Below are 19790 nucleotides of genomic sequence, written 5' to 3' on the forward strand. Positions count from 1 at the left end.
ACATTTTCCCTGAAGCCGACGCCCAGCTCAGCAATACCTAATTAGAGCTAATTAACTATTTTCACAACAATNACCCTCATAACATGAACATCTTTTCACTAAGTTGCCTTGAATCATAATAAATAACGTGTTAGTCGCATATAAGAACAGTTTCATTTTCTCGTAATATGTTGTGCGCATGAAGGACCAAAACGCTCAAAAATTGTTAGCAAAAGCTTCTTCATTATTATGTAGAAATTATGATGACTCGATGGAAAATCTTCCAAGTGGAACTTTCCAGGAAACTCAAGCATACTCTGGGACGGTGTAAACGATTTAAAAGCATCATAGATTTTGGCTTTTTAAAAGCATGGAACGGTCTATATTACAGCAGTTTCACTGATGTTTTGATTGCATTGATTGTGGAGGCGACCACGCACGACATCTTGAGCCACAGTGCTCCACGGTCAGATGCTGGACGGGAAGAAACAGTGGCGGTACACATACTTCCTTGTGTGTGGGAGAGAGCTTCTGTGAGTTGCCTTAGGTGCAGCGATCAGCAGGCCGGAGTGAGGCTCATCTTCCTGGGTTTCTTTACAGTCACTGCCAAACCTGAAAAATGTATTGGAATGAAGTCAGATAATTCAAAGTTACGAAATTACCATTCAGTTTAGGAAATTTTTGTGGACTCTATTCATTCATGACCTGCTGCATCGTGCAATAAATGTATCTTAATATGAACAGAGATAAATTCTTCTTGCAATGGGTGGTAAAAAGAAACTAGGATATTTACATGACAATCCCCAACTGTACAGCAATTCATGGGACAATATTATATCTAGCTAATAATGAACTCGGAACGTCTCTGAAAGTAAGGTTTCACTTGAAATTTCATACATTAGTCACCTGCACTTGAAATAAACACTTGAAAAGTTTCCCACTGACTGAATTTTTGGAAATATATCATTTGGCATGGAAGTCACTTCCATGAATTAGATTGATCTATCAATCAAATGCTGAATGGATGCAAGAATGGATTTATGACACACATTCTGATTTTTCCAAGTTGATTAGCTGGACTAGTAGGGTTTTTGCTCTTAGAGGGTTTTGCTCTAAGGGTTTGCTAGGAGGGTTTTGCTAAATTTGCTAGGAGGGTTTATGCTAAATGTAATGATTTGATAACAAAATAATGCAACATTATGCAGGACTGAAACTATAAAGCACCTATGTTACCATCACAAAACAAAACATGTATTACATTACACAAAACACATTACAAAAAAATATTGTACATTACAAAAAAATTATTTCCCATCTGCCAAGGTAAAGAATTGAAAAATTTGTCTCTATGTATGGGTATATTTCTCAGTCTAAGTCTGAGAAAATTAATAATATTGTTAGACTCATTAAGCTTCAACTGATACATTGTCCTAGTAGAAGATTTTGCAATGTTTTTTATACGAATTTTTCTCAGAAACAATTTTTTTGTAGAGCGACTAGGATTACAAGATGATTGACTTAGCTAGCTTGTTCCCACCCAAAATTATTTTAAAACTTTCTTTCTCATCTACAGACAGGTTAAAAATTTTCTCACTGTTTTTACAAATTGCACAATTGAAGTAAAGTTATTAGATTTTGCCATCTTGAAAATATAGTCTCAATTCACCATTAATGCACAATCAGGTATAAAATATTAGGTAAATATAAAATAAAATTTAATTGCACAATGCCAATCAGGTACAAAATAGCTATTAGGTAAATATAAAATAAAAAATAAAATATATTTTTGAAAAATGTGCAATTAAATTTTATTTTATATTTACCTAATATTTTATACCTGATTGGCATTGACTGATCATGCTAGTGATGCTACTACTACTAGGCTGGATCAATGATCATCAATCTTGAATATATGAACGCACATTCCCAGAATTCTACCCTAATTATTTGGTGGCTATCAGCCTATCACATATGATTCATATGTGCACATAGCTTAGCACATGTTTGTACCTATATTAGTATTACCCCTTGCCGCTGGGTTCCCCTGCCAAATTTCACCTTGCAGCACCAATTGCCAGGATGCACAAATAGGCTATTCTAATAGTAATATCCAACTATGAGGATTCTTTTTCTTTGATATCAATTATATCATCATCATTCATCAATAACTTTATTCCCTAGGTAATTTTAAATATCTGGTAATTTTCCTCACTTTCTTAGCCCCTAACATAAACACACAACAGTATTTTTATTTAATCTCTAGGCATGCCATTGGCCTTACCTGCTGCCTTAGTAGCCTAGGTGTTAGTGTCACATCAAATACAAGGATCTGATTCTACTCACAGTCTCGCTGAAACATGTACAACATCGTAAATAAATTGAGAAGTATCAGATTAAAACTGACATAATTAATCAGAGATAATTAGACATCAACTCACTTGACATAAGCGGGATTCGTTGAGGAGAGAGCTTCATTTTTTATGGTCATCTTCTGAATGATCGGATCGGACAGGAACTCCTTACCGATTACGGCCTCTCAGCAAGTCGGCCCTGTTTGTTTGTTTCGAATTTATTTGTTTTACACTATAGAATTGCTCAGTAAGCCCTATATACTTAGAGACAGACTAGCTGAAGCTACTGGGATTTTTATATGAATTTTGAGGAGGGCAATTTTTTTAAATTGACCTCAAAATCGGCACAAAAACAACGTCTTTCGCGACAGTATTTACATTTTGGGCCCACGGTGACGTCTCAGTCGGAACAACAAACGACATCCGCAAAGAGCAGCTGCGCGTGGGTCAACCTTGTATTAATTCAACCATGGGCAAACCTCTCTGACCATCGAAGAGGCCAAATTGTTGGTGCCCATATGGCAGACCCTAGTGTGACAGAAACTTCCCGAATGTTTAACGTGTCAAGAGGCACTGTCGTAAAAATAATTACTGCTTTTGAAAGAAAGTAAAAAACAACCCCAGCAAAGACCAGGTATGGCCGAAAGTCGAAGTTGTGTGAGAGAGGCCGTCGGTCACTAAAACAAATTATTAGGCATAATCAAAAGCCACCGGCTATTAAAATTACGGTAAACCACAATCGATATCGACAGAAACCAGTTCACATAAAAACTGTTCAGCGGGAGCTGCACAAATCAGGGCCCATACTTTCAAAAAAAGTTCAGAGATCGTAAGTTCATCAGTCAATCATTGGCGGCCATTCAAGCCAAATCCACGAATCATAGACAAGAAAAAAAAGTGTAAGTACTTACGTTCACTTAGCGAGTTTTGAAAATATGGCCCCTGGTCTCCAAGGAAGAGCTGCGCTTAGAAAACCTCCAGTTTCAAATACAAAGGCTTCAAAGCGTTTAGAGTGGTGTAAAATCCTCCGCTGCTTGATCAGTGAAAAAATGCTATTTTCTTTGACGAATCATTGTTTACCTTATTTCTAATCTCTGGCCGAGTGTACGTTTGGAGAGGACTATAAAAAAATTGAAAGAGGATTAAACTGGGTTTAGCTGAAAGAGGGTTATAAGAGGGTTCAACTGAAGAATGTTCTAATTTTTTTTGGAAACAATCCACAATCTGCACGAATTAATAAATCAATACCTTGGAGAATTGAGGCTGCAATTACCCCATAAGGTGGACCTACACTAGAATTTTTTGTTGGTGTTTCCCTTATTTTGTCTAACCCCCCATATGTCAAAACAATTTCGTAGCTTCCCTCATAACTCGTATATTAATCTGTTCATTTTACCGTAACTATGGTTCTTCAACAAACTTCATGATGTCCGATTACCTTATAGATTTTCGTGAATTTTTATTCCCAAGCAGTAGCATGAAAGCAACAAACAATGAGACCCAAAATCATTTTATGTAAAAAAATCCTTTGTTGGCAAAACTCAGTAAAGTTTAAGCTGGCCTCATGGATTATTTACCTGCTTCTGAGAAAAGGAAGAAGGTGGCTGTCGCAGGGCTGGAAGTCAGAGTCCAGGTCCAGAAGATGAAGGTACATTGCTCCAGCGTGGTGCTGGACCAGCTGCTCCCACTGGCATGTCTTCAAAACGTTCGGCGACGCCATTACCTTCACCGTTGCCTCTTCAGTTCGTGGTAACATTGAATAAAAAGCATTCAAGTCATGATCTGCAAAATAAAAGTTAATATGAGTATTAGCAATATTTCATGTATAGTTTCTCTTTATAACCAATATTGTAAATTTTAATTTCAAATGATTTGTAGAGCCCGAAGTTGTTTTGATTTAGCCTGAAACCCATGACATCTCATTGGGATTTCCTATAGCATTTCTTTATGCGCTAGTTTTTAGACCTATGTCGAATTTTTAATGGTAAAACCTGTGATATATCAGACATAAACTTTGCAAAATTAGGTATGAGTTTTCAAATAGTTCGAATATAGTCAAAAAAATCAAGAAAACGTCTCAGATTTTATTCGCATACATATTTCTTTCCTGTATATGTCGTCCTTCTACCTTAATTTCCAAGTTATTCGGTTTGTGAATAGGTGAAAATTAAATTAACAGCTCCACAAAATCAAATTCACTCATAACACATTAAATACAAATATCTTACTTGTCCTTATCACCCATACAGTTTCTTTTTCTTCTTTGTGCTTCATTGCAGCACAAGGGGCAATATTTTTCAGTGCTGGTTGGCCGCTTTGAGGGCCGTAAATGAGCGGCACAGTCGGATCCAATGTTTGTCCTCCCCGTTTTGTTACTGGCCACTTAGTCTCTCTGTCACCAGTGTAACTTTGAGCTTGGCTGTTATCAGAGTAACAAAGCAGAGGTTTTGTGCCACGAAGTTTGGAGTACGTTGGAGTTTGGTCTTTATCCTTGATCTGACCGGATGCATTGTAACTCGGAGGCTGGTAGTCATCAAAGATATCCTTAATTTTGCTGGATCCAGTGTAACTCTGAGGCTGGTCGGCACCAAAGATATCCTCAATACGGACGGATTGGTGTACGGGCAGATGGTACGTGGGGGCACTTACCATCCGTACGTGGGGGCAATTATTGAACATCATCAATATAAGTGTTAAAAATAAATTTTTAGATCGATTTTATTTTAGCTTATGGATTTATATTGAACGTATGCCTGAGGTTGTGGTTGTTTGTCAAATAAAATGTTCCGTTTTAAGGATTGATTGATTGAAATGCAAAAATCAATACACTCTGCACACATCTATATAGAGTTTGACCTTGCGTCTATAAATTCAGCTATATACATTAAAATTCATAATGTTCTGTTCGAACAGCAATACCTGGTGTTGACTTCAGGTTGAAGTTCATCATGACAGGGTAGGAACTCAAACTTCAAATCCTGAGAGACAGGACTACTCTGACCGTCGGCAGACTTTGTTACTAAGGACGACGATGATTCGGGAAATATCTGCACCCCACGGTGCTGTGGTCTGAGTCGTTTGTGAAGTTCGTCCGGCGAGCTACATACTTTAGGGGCGCAGCCAAAAGCCCCTGAACATGTTCATTTGATCAAAAGAATTTCATTTTTTCATTCAAATTTTGATTTTCGAAACTATAGTAAAATAGCACAGAAAATACGGCAAAAATTCAGCATTTCCAAAAAGAAAACGCTTTTTTGTTCAGCTCCATACTTAGCACTGACATTACAAAATGCAAAAACTATCAATTAGCAAAATGGAAGTTCGCAAAACATAAGTTAACGCCTGAATTGACAAGTGAAAGACATGGTAATGAGCATACGAATCTATCTATCCACAAATTCAGAAATATAAGAACTAAAGACAGCATTCAAACTAGATTTATACTTAAAATTTTACTGTGATTCTTGAATTTGCTATTCGAAAACATCTGAAGTGTAATAAGTCATTTAATTAAAGGCAACATAGGATATAGGGCGTTGCACTGTTTGAAGTGAGAGCCTTTAAGGGGACCGGCTACCCTAAAATTTTCAATATTGGCGTTTTTCGGTTTTTGTGCTCATCTGAAAGCTGGAATTCTGCTCTTTCCAATGGTACCACTGCCGTTGCTTTACGCTAATATTTACGTTCATGACGTCTCTTTAATTGGAAGCGGGTGAGAGAGTTCTTCAAGTAATTAGATATAAAGTAATTAGCTGCTGAAATCTTTGAATATAGTTTCTACTTGATTTGTTCTGCAGTTACATGCTTAGTCTCATCTTAAAGCTGACATTCTGAGTTTTCCAACGATACTATTGCGATCCATGTACGGCAATATTGACGCACACAGCCGGGCTTTAACGGGGGGTGGGGGGTGGAGGTCCTTCAGTAAATAGACCTAAGAAAATTACAGCGGCAAGACTACATATCTTGGTGTATCTGGCATCTGAGCTCAGTTACCCTCCTAACATTGTACGTAGAGGTGCGCTACAAGTTGCTGCTAGCATCCTTGAGTGGATTAAGCTACAGAAGCCTGTAGTTTGGTATCCATGCTACATTGAGTGCCTATTTCGAGGCGCGAGGGACTTTGTCGCGCCGTCCTGAAAAGTTCAACTTATTGTCACGGAAAACCTATCTCCTCCTACAGTTTTCAAGCTACAGCAATGAGACATACACCATTCGATTCGTAAGGAAATTACCTAAAAATTTGATGATATATATTTTTTAATTTCTGTCTGGTTCGTTTTTTATATGGGGGAGAAGGGGGGGGGAGGGGGGAAAATGAGAAAAATGGGATAAAACGCGCATAAAAAAAACTAAGGGGGAAAATGAGAAAAGTGATCATCAAATTTTTAGGTATGGTCCTTACGAACCGAATGATACGTGTCTCGATGTTGTAGGATGATATTTGTAGGAGGAGATAGATTTTCTAAAGTACCCCTTTTTATCCGTTTTCTATGAATTTCACGTTTTCTATCAATTTTTTCGAAAAATTCATAGAAGCAAAATGTTCTTATTTTTACATTTTACGTATGTATGTGAAGTTTCATGATGATCGGATAATAACTAGAAGTTTTTCCGGAGGGTAGCCGGTCCCCTTAGCATAATGAGGCGGATGCACTACTGACTTCCCAATCAGATAACATGTCTGTCAATGCTCAGTCTGTCAAGAATATAAGTTGCATAGCGTAATTTTGTGAACATTTAATACCACGCAAAAATTTTTTACCTATTTTGTCTTACACAAAATGTCAGAGAAGCGAAATAAAAGAAATCACTAGTAAAGCAAGCAGCGTTAATAAATAACGATTCATATGTTTCAGGGGCTCAATTATATAGGATATGGAGAACAATTATTAAAAAAAATAATTTTCCACTCCGAGGAATCAGGGGATAAATTAGCTATGCACTCTTAGCCCATGCGTGGGTCAGCTTAACCCAGTTTGGTTGGGCTCTGACACTCGACTTTTAATTTCAAATCTGCCTCCATGAAGCAAAGTGTCTTCGTTTTTTGTGTCTGCAGCTTTGTATAGACAACGAATTCAGGTCTTTCAAAACAGTGCACGTGGCGAAATTCATCTTGCATTAACAATGCACTCTTTATGTGGGTAATCCTGGTCCAATATGACGAAACATGCATGAGTGTTGGGATTCACTCTTCTGGGTGGCAGGCTGTGAAGTCTAGCGTGCATTGAAGCAACCACCTGCCTATTTGCATTCGTTCCAGCGTGGCCTGGGACAGCTACGTCAGAAACACATTATAGTTGCAAACAGAGACTTGACTACGAGTAGATTATTAGTTTGACCAGTTGCCACCATGCCTGGGACTTCGAAGCTCTATAGTTAATTTTCAATCTCTAAAGCATCGCAGTAACTCTAATGATACTTCAGCAAGTGAAGAAACTTTCTTTCAGAAACTTGGCTGACTCACTTTGACGCTCTTTGCGACGTGGGAAGCCTCTCGTCCCAACCCTGCAATAGTGGTTGATACGCTTAGTTTTTTGTTAAACAAAGCGGAGCTGTTCAATCATATATGAGATGGGTACAAAATTACGAATAGATATATGCTTAAAATCCAGAATATAAAGTATAGAAAGACACAGCATACTTGAAATAGAAAGTAACGATTTTTTTGGATTATTGGCCGCACTATTAACTAAATCTAATAAACTTTGCCTGTTGCCTTATATTTCTGAATTGAATATCTTAGGTCAATTATGCGTTAAACACGCATATTTCACCCATAGTATTTTTACCAACTGTTATGCGCAGATATTTATTGACGTCTGAATCCAAATTGGAGTTGGACTGTAGTGACATGTCATCGTCACTATCGTAATTTCGTCGTATCGTAATTTTGACAAAGCCCGAGCCATTCTCTCAGTGTTGAGTAACTCACAATCCATATGCATGGTTAATTTATAAGCAGGAATAATCGAATCTAATTGATTCAATTATTCGAATCAATTGGCAGCCTTGTTTGGCAGCCTTTTCAATGAATTATCACCCACGATTCTTGCATGGGTATACCAGAGAAATAAGACCACCCCTTTAATTGTTCTCAATTGCCACGTTATCAAATCTGTTCTTCTGAAATTGTTCTTCATTAAAAATAATTTTTGTTGTAATTTGACAAAAAATAAGTTTTGTTGTCAGATCTGCTTTCGTTATGCTTAAATACGGAGTGACAGCCTTTGCGGCGCATTTATTTATATACGATCACGAAATTGATGCAAAAATTTCCCCTCATATTTTTCGTAGGAATATTTATACTCGTTCACTTAGGAAATAGGTTAAGCTATAATCGAAGAAAATGATTAGTTAGAAAATTACGGTCGATAATCTTGCTAAATATCCATATCCTGTCACACAGTTTACTACTGACCCAGTAAAAGGTGAAACTTTCGATGCCATTGGTTCAAAACAAGGGTAAAGTTTCCATGTCTTTGGCTCAGTATAAGGTGAAGGTTTCCATGCCTTTGGCTCAGTAGAAGGTAAAGTTTCCCATGCCTTTGGCTCAGTAGAAGGTAAAGCTTCCCATGCCTTTGGCACCGTAGAAGGTAAAGCTTTCCAGACCACAGGAGCGAGGAGGGTAGGGACATCATCTGTCACGTGGAGCATCACGTGACAGATGCTGCCCAGCGGAAGATCGCTTATATGTTCAGAGCCACAACACACAATAATTATAATAATATTAATATTATTAAAATAATAATTCAGGATCGTAATCAGAACACAAATTAAAAAAATTATCGAAATTCTAACACGGTTTGGGAAATGAATCCACTGAGTTACTAAATTGTGATTAATAGGTCACCAAGATAATTTGAATATTTAAATATGATCAAGTATAGTAGCTTAGCCACATGTTGGCCAGCTTAAATTATCCGTGAGATTTGAGACTTCAGTTATAAAAAAAGTATCCAGAGTCATGTTATCCCGAATGTCATTTAGAATTGCAGAAGTAAAATGTGTTAATTGAAGATAGATACGTAAATGTTTATATGAAAATGATGGTTCAATCTAATTAGTTTCATTTCCTAAAGATAATGGGAAAAGAAGAAATGATAGAATTCAATAAATAATGCAAAATATATAGTACTAATAACACTTATAACACTAAACTTATTCACACAATAAGTGAACAGGTGGTGGTAATGGATGTAACCTCCTCGGCACAGTATCCATATAAAATGTTCATATAGTGTTGTTCATTTATCAATCCTGAGAAGTGTAAAAATAACCTTCAAACTTCCTGTTAACTAAGTTTTGAAGACCCTGAGTTCTTCAGAACTCACACTAGAGGTCCAGTAATGTGAGCTTCTTCACACACGCGCATGATGCTCAACTTTAGATCAAGAATCTTATGTGCATGAGGGAATATTTCAATAAAAGTGTCCTCAAAATCTTATTACTTTACTTCAACATTCTTACTCCTCATCCCCATACATCTATATCATATGTCTGATATAAAATGGTCAAAAATCTTGTGTGAAAATATAGTAATTTAGGAAGTTGTTCATCCGTATTCACTTCAGTTAAGACTACGGACTTGCGAGTCCATCACTGCAGACACTCACGAATTATTCGAGTACCGCGTCTGGCCGCTATCAGCGCTCCTGATGCCGTCGCGGTGCAGCTGCAGCAGCAGCTGCACCAGCTCGTCTTCCTTCAACCAACAGTTTGGCAGTGATATGCTTCCCAGTCTGTGCATGGAATCAGAAATATGTTTATACAGGCCATGATTACTAGGTCTTATGACATAGTAACAGAATCAGACCAGCTGAGAAGATCTCATATTTCAAGTGCAATTTATGCTCTCGAATTTTAAGCGCAACACAATCGACTAATCATTCACTGTTTTCTGATAAAGTGCAGTCTGTAGCATTTCGTTCAACCAGTATGCTGAATGACCATAATTAAGAAATATATCTTTTAACAAGTTGTGATCCATCGTTTTTAAGTTCGTGCTCATTTTTCTTCTTAGTCTTCCCAAAAAAGTAATTTCAGTGCCTCTTACCATTCCCGAACGAAACATATAGTGGCATACCACTGTGTAAAATGACCTTTTGCCGACAGGGGCGATCGTGCGAATGATCCGGGCGATGACCTCACAGCTGCCGGGTTGAACGTCAAGCAACAGCAAATGAGGCAATGGATGGGCTGGAAGGCGCACCCCACTAGCCATGACCTCGCTGGTCTCAGTCTTGCATGCGTCCTGCTCTCCCTGGTGAGGCGGAGACTGGGCTGGAAGGCGCACCCCACTAGCCATGACCTCGCTGGTCTCAGTCTTGCATGCGTCCTGCCCTCCCTGGTGAAGCGGAGACTGGGCTGGCAGGCGCACCCCACTAGCCATGACCTCGCTGGTGTCGGTCTTGCATGCGTCCTGCTCTCCCTGGTGAGGCGGAGACTGGGCTGGAAGGCGCACCCCACTAGCCATGACCTCGCTGGTCTCAGTCTTGCATGCGTCCTGCCCTCCCTGGTGAGGCGGAGACTGGGCTGGCAGGCGCACCCCACTAGCCATGACCTCGCTGGTGTCGGCCTTGCATGCGTCCTGCTCTCCCTGGTGAGGCGGATACTGGGCTGGCAGGCGCACCCCACTAGCCAAGACCTCGCTGGTGTCGGCCTTGCATGCGTCCTGCTCTCCCTGGTGAGGCGGAGACTGGGCTGGCAGGCGCACCCCACTAGCCAAGACCTCGCTGGTGTCGGCCTTGCATGCGTCCTGCTCTCTCTGGTGAGGCGGTGACTGGGCTGCATGACAAGAGCCAGCCCAAGTAGCGTCCAGCGGCCAAGTCCTCACTCCTACAAATTGGTCCACAATCAATACTTTGTATATGACCTCTTAATTACCGAATACGAATGATCAACATTGCTTTCAGAATTCAATAAACGTATTCAGAAGGAGTGGAAAAAATTATCAGTCATTAATTCCTCATTAATCAGCGACCTAAGAATTGGCAGAAATCAAATATCAAAAACAAGCTAGGAGGTAAAATATGGATACCGGGGAGTTACACTATCCTGAAACAGCCCCTCATGCTCGCATCGGCTTATCAGTCGGGGAGACTAGCATAGCCTTAACCATGAGCGCTTTCAAGTCTTGGCTGGTCATGCAAGGTTATATGTACAGCGTGGAGAACTTCCCTCCTCTTAAGTAAGACCATAAGAAAGTAAGTATTGTGTCAAAGACGTAGTCAAGGTCTTGCAAGAGGCTTGTAAGTCAGATTTGACGACATGACATGGTAGATCTTTCCGATGGTTCATGTTAGGATACGCTTTCAAATACGCATAGAGTTAGGAGGATAAAAATGCGTTCCCCCTCCTCCTCTCACCCTGCCTTTACCCTGCCCTCACCCTCCCTTCTCCCTTACGTCACCCTGCACTCACTCTCCCTATCCCTCACTTCATACTCACCCTCACCTCCCCTCACCCTGCCCTCTGTTGCAGCGCTCATCTGGTAGCTGATGAGGGCCTACACGCTCTCAGTGCTGTCACCCTCCCCTCACCCTGCCCTATAAACTAACTAAACTCTCCTCACCCTCCCCTTTCCCTCACTTCACCCTGCCTTCACTCTCCCCTCACCCTGCCCTCTGTTGCAGCGCTCATCTGGTAGCTGATGAGGGCCTACACGCTCTCAGTGCTGTCACCCTCCCTTCACCCTCACCTCCCCTCACCCTGCCCTCTGTTGCAGCGCTCATCTGGTAGCTGATGAGGGCCTACACGCTCTCAGTGCTTTCCCAGCTCACCGAGCTCCTCAAAATGCATTTTGAGGAGGTAACTAGCTCTCGTTAATTAATTAGGGGACCATGTAGGTCCAAAATCGATAGTTTTGGCTTTTCCGGTTTTTAGTCTCATCTTAAAGCTGACATTCTGAGCTATCCAACGGTACCATTACCATCTCTGTACGTTGATTTATGCATTCACTAGAGATTCCGCAAGGGAGGGAGGTGGGTGGGGTCTTTAAGAAATTAGACTGGAGGAAATTCTCTGCCCAGCCTATAAATAGTCTCTACTCGGAGTGAAGCTCAATCACCGTCCTGGCGTTGAACAGGGAGGTGTAAATGTAGTCGCTCCCACCATCCTTGACTGGTACAAGCTCCATTAACGTTTAATTTCGTATCCTTGCTACATTGAGTGGCTATTCGGATGCGCGCGTCACTTTGTCTGGTTGTACTGAACATTCACACTTTTTGTCACGGTAAAGTTAATAACTAGTAGAGTTTTGAAGCTACAGCGATGAGACATATACCATTCGATTTGCAATTGAAATATCTAGCAACCCTCGAGCCATTTTTTTTCGATTTCATTTCAGTTTTGAAAATATTTTGAAAAAAGGGGTAAAAATTCAAAAAAAATTCCGAAATTCAAAATTTTTCAGAAAAATCATCATAACAATAGAATCAAGAAAAAAATTGAAAAAGTGGCCCGAAAATCGCTAGATATGATCTTTACGAATTGAATGATACGTGTCTCGATGTTGTAGCATGTGATTTGTAACAGTTATTAACTTTTTTAGAGTACCCCCTTTTTGGCCGTTTTCTATGAATTTCACGTTTTCTTTCACTTTTTTTCGAAAAATTCACATGAACAAAATAGTCGTCAATTTCGATTTTACATATATGTACCAAGTTTGGAGATGATCCTTGCCTAAATATAGAAAATAGATTTTGACCTACATGGTCCCCTAATTAAACTTTCGCCTGTCCACGCAACTGGGACAGCTAGCACCATCAGAAATACTTTTCGATTGGATTTTTCATTTTATTTCTAGGAAAGTTCAGAGCTTGGACTATAAACTTGGAACATTAAATGTTAACCACAGTGGTGTTTGTTTCTGTCATGAAACTTGAATTAGGATTCGGTTGATGGACGATCACGTGCTATAAAACCTACATGACCACTCTAATGCTTGGGCCTATAGTTAGCTTCGGAGGGGCCAACAACAGTACAAGCATCAACAAAACAAAAGGCTACTCGCTCCGACCATGCAGCTGGCACTTACTAAGAACCAAGTATTTGCCCTGCAGTGCATCCAAGTTAACAGGGGCGGTGATCGAGAGGTCAAGCTCTGTTAAGGCCGCCGATGAAACAGAAGCCACCGCGGCAACGCTTGCCGCGCTGCTAATGCTGCTCTTCAGTGAAGTGAGCTGACACCTGAGTGTGCACAGTTTGTTGAATGACAAAACATCACATCATTAGCCAAGGTTGTATATTTTGTTCGATAATGAGCACCAAATTATGTAGTCATGTTTGACCGCTACTGGGAAAATTTGCTAAAACTTTATGCACACATCGAGGCATTATTATTTCATGAGAAAAAATTCGTTGCTAGTGTGCTGAAATGGCCCCGGTGAAAATCAACAATTTTTTAACGCTTTTTGCCTCTTGAAATGTTTTTACCAAATGCGTGAATGACTGTAATAAAAGTCATAGATTTTGTACCCAGAAAGTATACGGTGATACTCTTATATTCTCATTTTTATTGAAAATTTCCGATTAACTTTACTCAAAGATTGTAATAGTCATGTAGTCAACATTCGAAGATTTTGTATGCGCGGAGCATGAACAAATTTAACATTCAATTATCTGCTTGACAGCTGCTGTGTTCAAACCTTTACTAATGTTATTGTTATGAGTTTCTGGTTCATTTTTTTTGCTCATGAAGTATCCGAGTAAACAACCGTCTTCGCGAATGAACTTGACTTTTTGGAAACGTTTGTATGCAATTCTTGGCTCCTGCAAATGGGCCCTTATAAGTTCGTCGAACGTTTTCTGTTAAGGAATGGATATTTCGATCAAAGACAAGAAACAGACATGCATCAGCTGAGTAGCTCGGCACTCTAGCAAGCCCGCGAAATTTATCGTTGACTTTCCTTTGCGGTTGTTTGACAAGAAGTGTGTTTTCCCGCATATTCGATTAGCTTTGGTGGGCGCAGGAATTATTCTTTATAGATGGTTTCTGACCTGGACCCGTGGAGGCACCTCAGTAGCTCGTCACAACATATGGTCGAACATTGCGAACGATCAAAAGATTCTAGGAGCTCCAGCTCAAGTTTGCCTCCATAAAGCCGTGTCAGATCTTGCCAGCTGGAGCGTGCAGCGCTCAGCTGGGAAAACGATATCTTGATGTTGATGAGTCTTGGCTGCTCATGTGGCAACATTCGCGATACAGCTATCACATCTCGATCTGAAAACAGAATTTTATAAATCATATTTTTTTTTTCGATATTGCCTACGATTTATATAAAAACATTGCTCTGCGAATAGATTGGTAAATGGTTAATACAAATTAGATTTACTACTTTTTTCTTTGACTACTTGTTCAAGCACATGTATGTCATGAGTATCGCTCACCAGATAACACGTTCCAAGCTTCAGTTTCGGCGATCGTGATCTTGGCCGCACGTTTCGCCAGCTCAGTGACGTCAGGATTTCGTAGCACCAAGTTCTGCCAATCGCTGCTGCTGATGACACCGGCATCCGTTATGGCGTCTCTTAGCTCGGGCCATCGAATTTTAAAATCCTTTGGACTGCTGCTGCTCAAATCCTCTATGACATGCATCAGTACTTCCACTTCCACATTTCTGGAAAAAAATTAGTGTAAAATAAGTCGCATAAAAATCATATCATTTGCAGATACTAACCTGCTTCAAGTAACGCAATCAGATGGTCGTTCATATAGGTAGCTTATATAAACGAAAAATCCGAATTCATGTCGTAATAAAATTATATCTTCATCAAATTTTGCTCCCGAACTCAAAAGAACTTATTGTTGTAGATCACACCACACAAAGAGTTATGGAGGAGCAGTTATTTTGCGACTTATGCGAATTTTCGATTTTGGTTGTGGCACTTCGTGACAAAATACGGTACTGAATTGAGAAAATGATTTTACGGATAATGATTAAGATGGAATAATGAATATTATCGCGCTAGATCTAAATCATCGTATATTGAGATATTACGTAAGCATGGCTTGTGAAATCGGGCTCATTGGGGTGATCACTCTATTTTCAGTTTAACTCAACTATCTACATTTTCCACGTAATTTTAAATGTACTTACTAAATAATCAGATAGAAATGAAATTGATTTAGAGCTAAAATAACCGTTCAAACGATAAGACGTGTAAAATTTACAAAGTGAATTTTTTTTCTGCCTTATAAGAGAAGTTCTTATAATCATGGCTTCTCAGCTGAAATGCGAGAAATCGAAAACTTACCTCGGGTTCGCTGGCCCTTCTCCTTTCAATACTTTCAGTAGGGGTTCATCTGTATTCCTCAGTCGCTCTGTAACATATAAAGCAGCTGATCTTTCCTGGAGTGATTTATGGGCAAACGAGAATGTTGTATAGGAGCTGTTCGATAGCGATGTTTTCATTTTGAGTGCTGATGAGAGAAACACATCGCATATATCCTTGTCAGCCTCTTGAGACATAACTTTTTTCTGGCATTGACGCTTCAATTGTGAGATCTCTTCGTCCGTAAAGGTGGTTTTGTTACAGTTCAGAAACTGTAGAGCAAACTTGCCAATGCCAACAAATAGGTCATCAATTAGTAGATCTTTGTTGTCGAACACGTTGAGCTTTGCAACTAGGGAGTTTTTTTGTAGCTGTAACATGTCTCTTGACACGTCGATGAATGTTTTCCATCGCTTGATATTTTCCGGAGATTTTTTGAAAATGAAGCAGTAGTAAAGTAATACGATTGGCTCCGTAAATTTCACCCGTAGTAGTGGGTCAAGTTCCGAAAATGTTTCTTGCATTGCAAAAGCCGAAACTGGGTCATTAGTCAGCTTTTGTACATACCTCCCAATGAACCTCATCTGTGATTTGAGGTCAGACAGAGGTGCGATTTTGTACTCATCTAAAGCTGAAAAACGCTTGCCGCCTTCTTCAGCAATGAATTTTTTCAGTTCTTCCACCGCCTGAGGGAGGGTTGTAATGAGAATGCGAGATTTTGGGTGCCACGTTCTCTTTAGGAGATCACGCAAAACTCCCTCGGATTCTTTGTTAGCTTCATCAAATCCATCGACCAAGAAGAGCACGCGGAGATGCGCGAGGGCATTCAGAACATTTGTTTCGCTTATTTTCTCGCAGAGTTTTGCGAATTGGTCTCCAATTATTTGATACAAATTACTTTTATTTCGGTCCCTGCACTCAATGTAGATGAGGATCTCAAACTGCTCTGAAATGTTAGCCGCGTTCGTTTGCGATTCAACAAATTGTAAGGCTATGTTCTGAAGTAGGGTCGTCTTGCCAGCACCAGCGGGTCCAGAAAGTAAAACGTCATTTTGATTAATAATCTTCAGGAAAGTTTTGAAGGGTAATTTTCTCAGGTCGTGGTGTATCACTACAGGTGGGTGAAACATTTCTGTTCTTTTAACGCGGCCAAACTCGAACGGTAGATCTTCTTTATTGAAATTTTTGAAGCGAAGCTTAGCAATAGCTTTCCCTTCTGTGACAACCCCGTAGATGTGGTAATGCAGCTCGCTCGAGCGAGAAGAAAGCGCAAAGGTAATTACTTTATGCACCTTGCGTTTCATCGATTTTATCACACTGGAAGTGAGAGCATAGAACACAGAAGCTTCTTCGATCATGTCCAAAAGTCCATATTTTATTATCAGAAAATTTTTTTGTTCTTCCGTTGAAACGAAGTTTTGTTGTGCAATAATTACGGAGTTTTTAACTGCCTCAATTTTTTTCAACAGTTTTTCGTGAAATATACCATAGTGTTTCATTTCGAATAGACTTTTAAATAGGGCATATAGTGTAGCCATATCCATCTTATGTGGGTTCTTGGCTGTTTCCAAAGTCTCGTGTGATGGCCCACACATCTTCAACCAGGCCTCTCTACTCAAGGGGCTTCCGTGAAACTTTTCCAAGTACTCTTTGTACGAGACGGTTGCTGGTTTGTCGATGCACTCGATGTCTAAAAATTTTACAGTGCATTTGGTGCATAGGTCGGAAATTGCACGCAGTTTTTTGCTGATTATGTTAGTCCCTGTTTTAGTGGAAGCAGAGTGGAGCGCAGGCACTCTGGCACCAGATGTATTAAAGTTTCTTCGGATGCATGCTGCTTTCCTACGACTGTGCATTATTTTTTCAGCGTTTGACTTTCGAGCTGAGCTCAGCGAGGTAGATATTTCTTCTTGATTTACTGTATGTTCCATGATTTTAAGAGAAATGCACAAGCCGCAAATTCCCAGTCGATTTCGGAAGGAAATCGACTTTCGCTTGAGCCTAGGATTGCCAATCGAAAATTGCCCCTGGAACCACGATCCTGGTATCTCTTACGTTACCTGAGAAATATCTTGAATTTGTTAGATCTGTAGTTATTTATTATATTTAAATTTAATATTATGCGTTCTTCAATAAAGACTTAAAAAAGACGTTGATATTCATATTGCCGTCTCTCGAGAAGGGATATCATTCCATTCAGCGCAGAAATTATTATTTAAAATATTAATATTCTAATAATATCAATTTTAGTAATATTCACCTTCAGCCTCGGCCCTCGGCTACCCCCCTCTGTGAGACTACTGCTGGATTAACTTAAAAAACAAAGATTTAATATGTACTATAAAAAGTGCAATACATTTAAGTTACATTCATGATTGGTTGGCTGAAATAAATATTCAGTTATAACGACAACGAACAATACTCATATTTCAACAAAATGATTCATTTATAGTTCACTGATTTGAAAAAGTCATCTGAGCAAGTGATCGAATGAGCTCAACCCTGAATCGCCGTGTGTCACTCTCCGGGAATATAACTTTCAACTTAAATTATACCTAAACTATTGAGTGTAGCAACCTATAGAAAACCAGTAGAAATACGGGCAATAAAATATGGTCCCCCTAGGTTCCCCTGGAAATAACTGTTAGAAATAAGGTTCCCAGTGAAAATATTCTAAGGGGAACCTTATCTCTAGCAGTTATTTCCAGGGGAACCAAGGGGAACCATATTTTATTGAGAATTAGTTGCTAGAAAAAAAGGCTCCGAGCAGAAATACGTGCAATAATCCTGAGGAATTAAACGTGCAACTCTGTTTAAAACCTAAGAACGTTTGTATGCAACAGAGAACATTTTAAAGTTGTCGTACGTGGCGGCAACCATCAGTGCAAGTCATTTTGCGCTCACTAGAACGGATCCTTTTTGGGAAGTAGGTGCGTGACAATATTGCTCCGGTTACTCGTGTCAGGCGGTAGATGGTTAAGACCTATTTGCTGATATCGAATGAAGTAAGGTTCTATATCGTCCTCACAACATTCAATATGTCATCGGAATATTTAAAAAAAGTGTGTGCTCTCGAAGATACTTTAGATACTAGCCAAATATTGTGTGTCAATAAATCAGTAGGAAAGTTTAGCTTTACTGTAACTATGTTATATAGCAGAATAATTGAAAGTGACAAAGTATGATTTATTTATTGGGTGTAAACAAACCTGGATGTGATGAAGTACGATTTTATGTAAAGTTGAGTAACAGAAATTAGGTTCATTTAAATGTGGTTAAAGTTTTCGGCTGGCATTAGAGAGTTTCGTGTGCAGCAGCTAAAACTGGTTATTATCAGTACCATATCAGGTCTTTCGCTCACTATCTTTCAAGAGCTGATGCAACGTACTCTCATGCAACATGTAAGTCAAGTCATCTACAAAGCATTTTATACAAAACGCTCAAAATTAATTACCTTTTGTATGAATAATATCGTGGCGTGATAAAATATGGAAATTTTTTTAATATTGTTTTATGAGAGCGGAGTCAGAGAGTTAATGTTATGTGCTGCTAGCCATTGAGGTGATAGGGGTGGAGGGAATCATGCATAAATTGCTGGGCCAAAAACTAATTAAAAATTTAGATTTTCTTATGTGTTGTGAAAAAACTGATATTTGTTTAGTATTCGGAGCATTTATTTACATTGAGGTACTTCCGGGCACTGAAAAGAAAGTGTATATACTTTAATTTCAAATTGAACAGCCCGACGTCAATTACAAATGAAGTTTTTTTAGTAATATTGTTTCGACATACGTCACCACTGTAATTCTGGAAATATGATTTTTCCGCACCTAAATATGCGACAAAATAGGCAATGCGAAACATATATTTTAACATTATTTTTTGAATTTTCCAATATAATTCGCAGAAATTAGAGTATAGGTACGAAAAATCCAGCTTAGAATGTGAAATGTTCTCTTCCGGAGTGAAATTGAGAATTAGTTTGACGTTCTAAAGTTCTAGAGCTATATTAGGATTGAGATTCTAAGATGTACGACTGAAAGCACCACCAACACTACCACAGAGAAAACGACATGTACTTCTTCCACCTACCTCTCCAGTAACCAATGCCAACGGTTGTTGACTGACAAGACCAGCATCTCTGATAACGAAGCAAGATAAGAATAAAGTTCTCGCCTTATCAGA

General features: G+C 39.3%; 1 protein-coding gene across 1 annotated transcript; it reads right to left on the reverse strand.

Annotated features, from left to right (window-relative positions):
• Positions 1 to 446: 446 nt before the first annotated feature.
• On the reverse strand, positions 447 to 16963 carry LOC108680624. The gene is made up of 12 exons (XM_047882850.1): positions 15588 to 16963; positions 14721 to 14950; positions 14331 to 14553; positions 13369 to 13520; positions 10433 to 11117; positions 9947 to 10072; positions 8752 to 9000; positions 7798 to 7838; positions 5250 to 5460; positions 4559 to 4974; positions 3908 to 4112; positions 447 to 591 (listed from the first exon to the last, which is right to left on the reverse strand). Exons 1-12 carry the CDS (start codon positions 16961 to 16963, stop codon positions 447 to 449), a joined length of 4059 nt encoding a protein of 1352 aa, XP_047738806.1.
• Positions 16964 to 19790: the final 2827 nt, after the last annotated feature.

This window comes from Hyalella azteca, unplaced genomic scaffold (genome assembly GCF_000764305.2).
Source record: "Hyalella azteca isolate HAZT.00-mixed unplaced genomic scaffold, Hazt_2.0.2 contig11464, whole genome shotgun sequence".
Lineage (NCBI taxonomy): Eukaryota > Metazoa > Arthropoda > Malacostraca > Amphipoda > Hyalellidae > Hyalella > Hyalella azteca.

Excerpts from the sequence above, each read along its gene's own strand:
- LOC108680624 (XM_047882850.1), bottom strand. The coding sequence starts at position 16,963 with ATGATCGAAGAAGCTTCTGTGTTCTATGCTCTCACTTCCAGTGTGATA. Across the intron at positions 13,521-14,330 it reads AGGTGCCTCCACGGGTCCAG|GTGTCAGCTCACTTCACTGA; the intron begins GTCAGAAACCAT and ends GTGCACACTCAG. Across the intron at positions 7,839-8,751 it reads AAAGTTTCACCTTTTACTGG|GGTTGGGACGAGAGGCTTCC; the intron begins GTCAGTAGTAAA and ends CCACTATTGCAG.